The sequence below is a fragment of the Bombus terrestris genome, chromosome 1 (genome assembly GCF_910591885.1).
Source record: "Bombus terrestris chromosome 1, iyBomTerr1.2, whole genome shotgun sequence".
NCBI lineage: Eukaryota > Metazoa > Arthropoda > Insecta > Hymenoptera > Apidae > Bombus > Bombus terrestris.
Window position 1 is genome coordinate 10,443,005 of NC_063269.1, and position 11,093 is coordinate 10,454,097.

Sequence of the window (11,093 nt, forward strand, 5' to 3'; positions counted from 1 at the left end):
AATCTAATGTCAAATGGATGTAATAATCGAAACTTATTACCACAATAAGTATTCAATTTTTACACCCGTTTAAAATATTGTACTGTTGTATCCTTAAAATTAAAATATGTATATCAGCTTGAAGAATCACAATTATTTATCAAATGATATTAAACATGGGAAATGCATGATATATTGTCTATTTATAATAAATTTAATTTACTTTTTTTATTGAAATATATGTGAGCATATCATATATATCTTATTTTATTCTGAATACATGTTCAACGATTTCATTTATACTCTTTACAGTACTACATGCTTCAAATTGAATCTATTATAAATTATGATATTAATATTCATCGTAACGATAGAAGACCTGGCAAATCATTTTTGAAGGTCCCTTACTTTATTAATGTATGTTAATTAAGTCCATTTCAATCGCGTTTTTTTTGTTTTAATTAAATGACAATTAAGATTAGAATTATTTCAAAAGCAAAGTATGACATCATTTAATAATCTAACATAATTTCGAAACTATTTTATGTCAATTTTTACGTATTATATTAATTTAAAAAAATAATAAAATAAACATGCAATTATAATAAAAAGATATGAAAATTATATAAAAATTTAAGTGTATGAAAAGCAACAATAAATGGTTGATCAAATAATTAATGCATAGTGGTATTTCTAAAATTGTATTATATTCAATAATAAATAGAAAGAAATAGATATTTGTATTAAATATTACATTTTTTATTGACTAGAGATTTTAATGTTATTCAAAATAAACTTTGGTGAATGTATTATGGCTATATGTATTTTGAAAGAACTTAAAACAGGGAAGATTATATATAAGCGTTATACCGGAAAGAGATAAATAATGCACAAATAACGAGGTGATAATGATACTAGCTAAAGAAGAAAGAGGATGAGATAATAAAAGCGGTAACATTGAACGATTCGTTGAAATGTGAACGAAAAACGTAAAAGTAAATGTTACTTTAAAAGCGAGTTTACGCGCCAGCAGGTTTCACAAGTCAGCTACGCCATTGGAAGAGCGCTCGAAATAGCGGTTTGACACTGAATGCACGCTACATCTATTGCTATATTCCAAGCGATTCACTGTATTCCATCATACTCGCGAAGGGGAAGCACGTATTTATTTCGTATTTAATACGAATTTCGATTTATATAATAATAACGCTATCTGGCTATTATTTAACTTTCTCATTGTTATCTTTAACATTTATCCATCGTATCTGATATCGTATCGGTGAATTCATACTACTACGTATCGATGCATTTCTAATATGGTCTTCAATTAAAAGAAATCAGTTAGATAAATTGATTTGACGTTTGCCGCACTTTTCAAAGCCAGACGCGTTAATATTTTAAAAAAAGTGCTAGTGCGCATTTATGAAGTTCCCGTTTATGATAGCCGGATCTATGCTACGTAATCTTTTGAAACAATTCGTGTATTGAAGGTGTAATGAGTTTGACATATAATTGTGTTTTCTAACAAAGCGGAGATCTAGATTTAATGACATAGACTATTGGATTAGTTTTAGGTACGTAATACGAGTTTCAATTTTTAACTGCATGATATATTTGCGAAATAAGTATTTAAATGTATCGATGCCTTTTAAAATGAACGTAAGGTTATATTTTTGTTAAATCAGTAAAACTATACTAAAAGCGATATTTTCTTTTTAAGATGTACAGATGTTTCAAATTATTAAAACTAGACGTATACGATGAAAATGCGGTCCTTGACCTCGTTCCAATTCGTATATCGTTTCAATGCCTTTTATAGGTTAGGAAATGTGTTTATTATGATATTGTACGTATTTGAAGGCTTAAGTCATTGACAGTACTATTTCTGTATACAGTTCTCAAATTTCGAAAATTTGTATTTACGAGAGATATTTATATCCATCATTTTTGACATTAATATTGATAACGTGATATTGTATACATCGTTCTAAGAAAAATCTGACATCAGCGAACAGGAAACCGCCTCTTTGATGTTCTTTCATGTATATACAGACACACATTCTATCGTATGCACCGTTTCTTTTACCGGTGAACAAAATTGGAGTAATTTTTACATGAATATCATTTTATTTAGGTACACATATTTGAATTATGATGGTATTTATAAATATTTATGCCATCATACGATAGGCGTGTAAACAAATTTAAAAAGGATACATATTACAAAATTATACGAATTATACATAAACACATTACAACATATATTATTGTATTACTTGATTTTTTAAGGTAATATATTCATACCTTATACAGGAATTGTAAAAATTACTAATTATTTTTATTTGTTTATATTAACATATATTATTATTATTTATACAAAATTTCGAAAGAAAATATGTGTACATATATATAATAATTTTGATTCTTGACACTTATGTAGAAAATTAATAGAACTATAGGAATATGATGCTTTTATGGTCAAGGTCCTGTATTTAAATTGAATGAGTTCAGTTGCGACCATAGTTTACATATCATTTTTTTAGCAGAGAATCAAAAAACCTCAAGTTAATCAAAACATGTCATATTTTCCGAAAAAATAAATATATGCGACCGAAGAAAATGTTCGCACCAATTATTGCATACCGATGCAAATAGTTACAATAACTGACACAAATTGAAATTCAATATTATTTACCTCGTCGCTACATTTACAAACATCTTTGTTTAGTACAAACTTCATAGTTATACACACAATAATTGATATTTTATCCCATTACACATAGTAATCATTCATATTATCATTATCTTCTCGAAACACGAATGTTTCTTTTTTATCAATATAAATTTTTAAACAATACTTTAGCAATTTCTTGTTTATGTTTATATTAGCTACAATTTGTAATTGAATCGTAATTGCATGTCAGAATTGAGTACTGTCAATGTTGCATTTATTTCAGTCGTTATCTTTGTTTTGCTGTTGCGATACACAGGGTCTTTGACTTATGCTATAATGAACTACATACATACATACATACATACATCTCGCTTGGTTCATCTAAATACACAAGTGCAACCAGTGCAGTACTTTCTGAATGAACGTAACCGTATAGCGGCACTTTTTCTGGCACAAGGCATCGTTAACCGTACCGCTGCGGTGACACCAGTCGGAGGGTTAATGAACATAAAAGACCCATCATTTAGACTTCCGAGATTGGACACTTCGAATACGTATTTTATGAATATTGAACGATTTTCGCAGCAAAAGTTAGAATAGTCAAGAATTCAAAGAAAATTCTATTATAGCATATTTTGCAGTATTTTATAGTTTTGCTTCTTTTTTTCAATAGTTCATATCATTATTAGTTTGCGAGTTTCTATGCATTTATGGCAAACTTAGGGGAGCGAAAAATACATGGAATGCACATAATACGCAAAAATATATAAAATATCCAAACTCGTTATAATATTCAGTAGATGAAACAAATTTTTGCCTTGGTTCTATTTGTTTCATTTATGTTTATAAAAATATGAATTTATATAAATGTCCATAGCTCCATTATTGTTTTAAGTTCGAAATAAAAGAAAATTTAATACAGTTTAAAAGTGAATCAAAGCTCTTCATTCTTTTAATGCAAAACTCATATATGTAAATTATGTTACTTAATAAGAAAAATGTCACAATTGAAAAGTTGTTTTAATCCCTTTGACACTGGTAAACAATACGTATAAACAATATTTTATTGAAAATTTAACTTAAAACTCAAAGTCTATTAGCTAAACTTCAAAAGAAGAAGATTTTGCTATTTTCAAATGGTAATTAATAATTTTCAAATTGTCCATTTTCATTTTTCAAATGGTAATTAATAATTAATTAATAATTTAAATATTAATAAATATTAATATTTAATAATTTAAAAATAAAATAAATGGTCTATTTTAAACGAATTTCCTGAAAAATTTATGTTTCTTAATTGTGTCATTCTTCTAATGTCTGTTACAGCGTTTTATCAGCATCAAAGTTAGCTTCAATCATGTATCTGATAATGATAACGTACTGATATAATATGTTTCAGTTTTAACTTTAACTGACGACACAAATTACGAGGGCTTTGAATCTTTCATTGATGACATTTCTAAAGTAATGGACAATAGTGAATCTTCAGTGACATATAAATTTCATTTATCTCTTTTTTAAAAAGTGTTTTAAATGTAAATATATTTATAAAATTATAAGACTATATCTAATCGTGATAATCATTGTGAAATAGTTTAACTTTGCTGCAATTCTCGACTTTTTGAAGTTTCAATCTTTCGCTTTAGTTTGAACCGAAAGAAGGACATTTAACGTTCTATGAATGAAAAATCACGCGTATCAATAATAATTGTCACATATTTTCCTTAAATTTAAGAAATCTTTTAACGGTAGAAAGATAATTAGAATAATAAAGAAAATAAGAATTTTGTAAAGTTAATCTTCTGATACATTATTACTCTTCGTAAAAAGTATCGCAATTTCTATATTATTTTCAGGCGATGTGGAGCAACATAACGTTGTCGAGCGTGCTTGTTTAACGCATTTCGACACGACTGGCGAATTGGTGAAACGATGACTTTTCATACGGACTGACCATTAGGATTCCTGTTTACACGTGCTTTAATTTCTATCGCAGCTGTTGTACGCTATTATCATGACGGGTGTCGTTCCGCTCACCGATAAACAACTCCACCAGCTGGTAAATAAATCTCATGGAATGATCCTGTTTCGTCTTTTTAAATGTTATGAATGTCTTTAACATTAGAACTATTTTAGATTTTTTGCTTTTACAATTATTATAGGGATGGAAGATTAATGTTGACTTTTATCGAAATGAAAACATGATTATATATGATTATATAGGAAGATCACAGAGGAAAAACATGTTAAGCCACATTTCTTTTTTAATTTTTAAAAATTCAATTTTGAACTCTAATACTTTATCAAACAATCACATATTACCAAAATTGTCTTTGTATTAAATATAGCTGCGGGGTTTTCTTGAAAGATATTTACGTAAAAAGCATCGATTATCTGATTAAATATATATGTATATATTTTAGACATTAGACATTTACTTCATTTGTCACTTATTGCTGTATAAGCGTATATCTTTAAACTGAATAAGTTGTTCCCCCTTTTCCCCTGTAACCTTCATATATAAATATTTATTCTGATCATATCACTTTAATTATAACTATTTATGTATAACTAATTATGACTACTATGATTTTAATGTTTAACGAAACTCAAGACAGTACGTCATATACAAATTGTAATAAATGATTTCTAACTTTTAGAGTATCTCTATAGGGAAAGCTGTAAACCCTACAGAAACACCCGTAAAAGAGAAACATGTGCGAAGTATCCTTTTTAACAAAAGATTCTTCAAAAATAAGAAGACCATTGACCCTCTGCGCCTACAAATGTTTTCCGAATTATTCTATACCAACTTCGAACTTAAAACGAATTTAAAAATACTTTATGTATTAAAGATTTATGTAAATTTTTAGTGTATTATATTTACATAAAAATCAATTGTCAAATATGAAGATGACAATAAGGATTCAATCGATCAGTTAGTATCTTAATTTTTTCAATGAAGATCTCGTGCAACTTTCTGTTCCAGTTCCAAATGAAGTTTTCATTCTAGCAAAAGATTGAATAATTTTCGCGAATCCATAGTGGAATTTAAAGGATGAATTTACTGTTTGAGTAATTATCTCAGAAGATATAAATGTACATCGACAAATTGATAGATGATACAAATGAATGGTTCTTAATTGTAGCAAATAGATAATCCTATATCTTTCTTCGTAAAATCGCCTTTTTAATACGTTAAGCAACGAGCAAAAGATTAACAGCGCGTATTAGGTATTGCAATTAGCAAAATTGTGTTTCAAAGTACGTTATATGTTCCTTACAGAAATATAGGCGCGATTATAGGTACACATCAAGAGAAGGGTGGAGCGATATTTTGGACGTATATGTTACGGCAGCCACTGCAAGAGAATCAGATCGTCGCTTGGAAATTTTGTCATGTGTTGCACAAGATACTACGAGAGGGTCACGAGAAAGTGATTCCAGATTCCCAACGGTATCGCAAAAGATTGGAAGACCTCGGGAAATTATGGCAACACTTGCGGGAAGGATATGGCCCATTAATTCAATTGTACATAAGATTGCTGATTACCAAGTTAGATTTTCACAAACGAAACCCACGCATACCCGGAAATCTTCAAGTAACACCGGAGGAACTTGAATCTATAGGGGAGAACGATATTAATGTCTAGTAAGCTTTTAACTTAATCAGTTCACGGTAGAACTCCAGTTATTTCAATTCCATTTGTTAAAACAGAAGTTAGCAAAGTGAAAATTTGACAAGTACCATTTTTGTTAATCTCTCAATTGTCTAATCGTATAGTTCGTATAATTATTTGATCCATACGTATTATATGACCGAGAAACAGTAATAAGTAAGAGAGGAAATTAGCGATCTTATCTGTTTATTCTCCAATGAGTTCAGATAATTGGAATTTTACTGTATTTGCATTTTTAGCCTTTTTCCTACGTTTTATGATCTTTTATAATCTCTTCTAATCTTTTCTGCTTAGTTTCCAAATGTCGGTCGAAATGTTCGATTACATGGATGACATTTTGAATTTACAACGTGCAGGTAGGTACGAACTAGATTCTCGTCTATCGTGATGCTTTTTGTATTGTTCGAGTTTCTGGCTTCCTTTCGATCGATGAGAAACAGATCATCTTTCTCATACTTTCTGCTAACAAACGCTTTGCACGAGTACCCCAACCTCCGATGCATTCTCTTCCTTCTTAAATGAATCATTTTGGCCGATTATACTAGAGTAGTTTTGGCGTGAAAGTGTCGATTGTGCTTGTAAAATGAAAGCAACGCGGTATCAACTTAGGTTTCGCTACGTTGACGTAATTAATCTACTGGAATCTCGATTATCCAGATCGAACTGAACCAAGGCAGACCGGTTAAATCGAGATCTGCATGCTGAATAAATGAACGGAGGCGTCATTGACGGATGAACAGAACAATTTACATAACGGTAATATCTTTTTATTTCGTGAATTACCGACGAAAAATCTAGCTACCAAAGGAGATTCGTATTTCCGAATAGATCCAACGTCGAATATACAAATTGTAAAAACAGAACCCGATACTTTGTGGTATTTGAACGAGCAAATAGGTATAATTAAGCCGATCGTACCAGATACATTTATCCTATCGTCTCGTGTATTATGGAAGCTGAGTGTATCGCTTTTAGTAACTTCTCGATCAAAATCTGCCTCAAAATTTCGTTATGTCGATGATATTACAGATTTGTGTTGATAGTAATTTATATAAATGAAACGTTTCAGTTACCACTTCTTTGAAGAACACACCCTCCAACTCGATGACTGTAAGTGGACAGTGTCGGCTGGCTCCATTAATCCCCTGCGTTTTAGACGCATCGCAGCTTTACGATTATTGTGTAAAAATATTATTTAAACTTCATGGTGCTCTGCCTGCGGATACTTTAGCCGGCCATCGCGATAGATTTTCTAAACAATTTCAAGAACTAAAGAAATTTTACAATACTGTTAAACAAAGACAGTATTTTAAACATCTTATAACGATACCTGCGTTACCTGAGGTAATCTTGAACTATTATCTTGTAATATTATTTTTAATGTAATTTTTATATAATAATATCTACATATAATATTTTTAATATTTATAATATTATTTGTAATATAAATTATATTTGTAATGTGGTATATTTGTTCTAGAATCCACCAAACTTTTTAATACAATCTGAGTTTCGAGCTTATGTTACACCGATAGTAGTATTACCACCAGAAGAATCTTTGGACTCTGACACCGTAGTTGATCTCATTGATACTTCTGATACAAGTTCGTTACCAGGTGATCAACTAGATTCCACGCGAAATGGTTCGATTTCACCCGATGCAATAGCAGAAAGGTAAGTTTAAAAGTTAGTTGCATATGAAATCTATTTGAAATTTGAAAGTTACACGAGGCAATCGTTTGTTGTTTTAGAGAAAGTCTCATCGATCATTTGCAACAGGAAATTAATCGACAAAGACAAGAATTACATCGTGTATTGACTGATCATCAGCGTATCGTGGGGGATCTTCAAATTCGCGTTACTCAGTTGGAATCTGATTTGCTCCTTAAAGTATGGATATCTTGATTATTTGTCAGCATACTTATTGTAAATATGATATTTTAATACGCGTATTTCTTTAGGGTAATGAAATTGAACAGGAAAAGCAAGTTAATCAAGACTTTGTCAAGCAGAAAGCGGATATGATGGTGAAAGTTCATGAAAGCGAAGGTTAGAACTGTTTTCACTTGCATTATATAAAATATTGTGAAAAACGTTCATAATACAATCTTTGTTCTCTTTCTAGAAAAGTACAAAGTCTTACAAGAGAAATTTCAAAAATTGAAAGATGCATATTCAAAGTTCAGAGACGAACATATCAATTTAATTAGGAAGGTAGGATTCTTTTAAATATTTACAAAAAGGGATAAAAAATATTAGATGTTGAATTTGGGTATGTTTCTATGCAACAGAAAGCTGAAGTGGATAAACAGTTAGGAATGTTAAAAATGTCGCAACAACAAGCTGAACGAAGAACGTTTGAAGCAGAACGTCGTCTTGAAGAATTAATACAAGGCCAAGCAATAACAGAGCAAGAAGCACGAAAAGCCGTTGAAGCTCAGCATGATTTGGATGATGTAAAACAACAACTGAATGACGCGAAAACTGAAAACTTGGTTAATATTTCTCTTTCTTTTCTTCAGTTTATGTTTACGTTTGTTTTTATTTCGTTCCGGTAAAGATGTAATATTTTAGGCTTTGATTGCCAAAAATGATTTTATAACTTCTGAAAAAACGGCTTTAGAAGGGGATCTACATGATCTATTAGCACAGAAAGAAGAATTAGACCTAAGGATCGAAAAGCTGGAAGTTGAAGCCGAACGATGCCGTAATGAAATGAATACGTATACACATACTATGTTGCATGAATTATTGCGTGAGTGTTTCATTCGTTTGAGAGTGAGAAATTATTTGCGTTCATCTATTTGGAATTATGAACTTTTATTTTAGTAAATTGTATTTCTGAAGCGGAAGACATTATGCAATACTCATTGAGTGCTATTGATAATCCAGCAATGTCGGATTTAACTTGCACTTCTCAATATCTTGAAAAATTAGAAGACCCTATTTTAAAATCGTTAGATACTTTAGATGCAGCGTATACCGGTTACGTATGTGATACAACGAATGGAAAAGTACTCATTAAAAGTGCAATACATGTTGCATATATTTTGGGGCTTTATATTATTCACGCCAAATCTACGTCCAATACTACATCTAATATTGCATTGGGCGACAGTAAGTTATAAATTGAAAAGATTAATGGGAGATTAAAAACCATATACTGATTTTTTATTCTATCATAGAATTGACTGACGAGTGTAAACAGTTAGGATTACAGTCATTGACTATGTTTAATCACATAAGAGAAAAATCACCCGTTACTGTGGGTCAAATCAACGAAGTAAAACAGCAATTTAAGAAAGTGTGTGATCTTGCTGCTACATTGTCTAATGGACAAGGCACTGTTGAAGTTATTGGGAATTTAGTAGAAATGGAATTATTAAGTATGGATAAAGCAATAGAAGAAGCTGCAAATAGAATACAAGTAATTATCTTTTTCATTCTATTATGTCATAATTAATGTACTATTTCTATATAAAATATTTTATAATGTTAAATCAGGATATGATAGAGAAATCTCGTGCAGCAGATTCGGGATTAAAATTAGAAGTGAATGGAAAAATTCTAGACTCTTGTACAGAGTTAATGAAATGTATAAGAATGCTAGTTAAAAAATCACGACTGTTGCAAGCAGAAATTGTGGAACAAGGGAAGGTAAATGTATATAATATTTAATTTGATATGGCACAATATGTATATCGATGAAGATGGGATTCCAACTCTTGTGATACATATGTGTAAACATCTATTTTGAATTTTAGGGCACTGCCTCTGCAACAGAATTTTATAAACGTAATCATCAATGGTCCGAAGGACTTATATCTGCAGCTAAAGCAGTAGCAATGGGTGCTAATCTCCTGCTGTAAGTACAAACAGTTTATTACAATGTTTGCTTATTTACTAAATTTTTTAATGTTTATAGAGAAGCTGCAGATAAGGTTGTTGCTGGCAATGGTAAATTTGAACAACTAGTGGTTGCATCCCAGGGAATAGCTGCGTCTACAGCGCAATTGGTAGTTGCAAGTAGAGTAAAAGCCAATAGAAATAGCTCTAACCTAGCTGCACTTTCTGAAGCATCAAGGGATGTAACGCAAGCAACAGGAAGTGTTGTTGCAACTGCTAAAAATTGTAGTCAACTTGTTGAAGAAAATGGTAATGTCGCTTTTTGGGATCTGTTTTAATATTTTCCACTTGTAATAAGAAATTAATAATTATTAGTATTAAACAGATGACTTAGATATTTCTGGACTAACTTTACATCAAGCCAAACGATTAGAAATGGAAGCACAAGTACATGTACTGGAATTAGAGCAGGCTCTGGAGACTGAAAGATTACGCTTAGCTGCTTTACGTCGCTATCATTATCAACTCGAAGGCGAGAAAGAATAATCAGTATGTATAATTACAGTAAATTATTAATACTGTTATAAATCATAATGTTACCTCCAAGTACTATATTTTCAACGATTGATTTCAGATTTTTGCTAACGTCTATATGAGATTCATGTTGATAACAGAATTTCTCATAGGCACTAAACAGTATTGAACAAAATGTTTATAAGTGGAAAGTAAATAATTAAATTCCATTATAAAATAATATATTGCAAAAAGGAAATCTATTTGGATTGTCCGAATTATTGTAATATTTGCATGTTTAACGTTTAATAAATACAATTTTATTTCTTTTTAATAATAATTGAAAATATTTGAACAGAAATCAAACTATCATATTCCTTTTACTTCGTGTATATGTATAT

At 30.4% G+C, this 11,093-nt stretch overlaps 1 protein-coding gene across 2 annotated transcripts; it reads left to right on the top strand.

Annotated features, from left to right (window-relative positions):
- Nucleotides 1–70: 70 nt before the first annotated feature.
- On the top strand, nt 71–11,029 carry LOC100648778 (huntingtin-interacting protein 1). Of its 2 annotated transcripts, XM_020868576.2 has the most exons (19): nt 71–1,553; nt 4,510–4,712; nt 5,314–5,377; nt 5,948–6,305; nt 6,628–6,689; nt 7,403–7,677; nt 7,814–8,007; nt 8,085–8,223; nt 8,295–8,382; nt 8,459–8,547; nt 8,625–8,828; nt 8,908–9,088; nt 9,163–9,450; nt 9,519–9,760; nt 9,838–9,990; nt 10,098–10,198; nt 10,259–10,488; nt 10,565–10,728; nt 10,814–11,029. In XM_020868576.2, exons 2-18 carry the CDS (start codon nt 4,668–4,670, stop codon nt 10,723–10,725), a joined length of 2,874 nt encoding a protein of 957 aa, XP_020724235.1. In that variant the 5' UTR covers nt 71–1,553; nt 4,510–4,667; the 3' UTR covers nt 10,726–10,728; nt 10,814–11,029. The 2 variants fall into 2 exon arrangements, with proteins under 2 accessions (XP_020724235.1, XP_020724241.1); XM_020868582.2 differs by lacking the exons at nt 71–1,553; nt 4,510–4,712; nt 5,314–5,377 and adding an exon at nt 6,991–7,089 and having other exon boundaries at nt 6,250–6,305.
- Nucleotides 11,030–11,093: the final 64 nt, after the last annotated feature.

Coding starts and splice junctions, on each gene's coding strand:
- LOC100648778 (XM_020868576.2), top strand. CDS start 4,668: ATGACGGGTGTCGTTCCGCTCACCGATAAACAACTCCACCAGCTG. Junction 5,378..5,947: donor AAAAGAGAAACATGTGCGAA/GTATCCTTTTTA, acceptor ACAGAAATATAG/GCGCGATTATAGGTACACAT. Junction 7,678..7,813: donor CGATACCTGCGTTACCTGAG/GTAATCTTGAAC, acceptor TATTTGTTCTAG/AATCCACCAAACTTTTTAAT.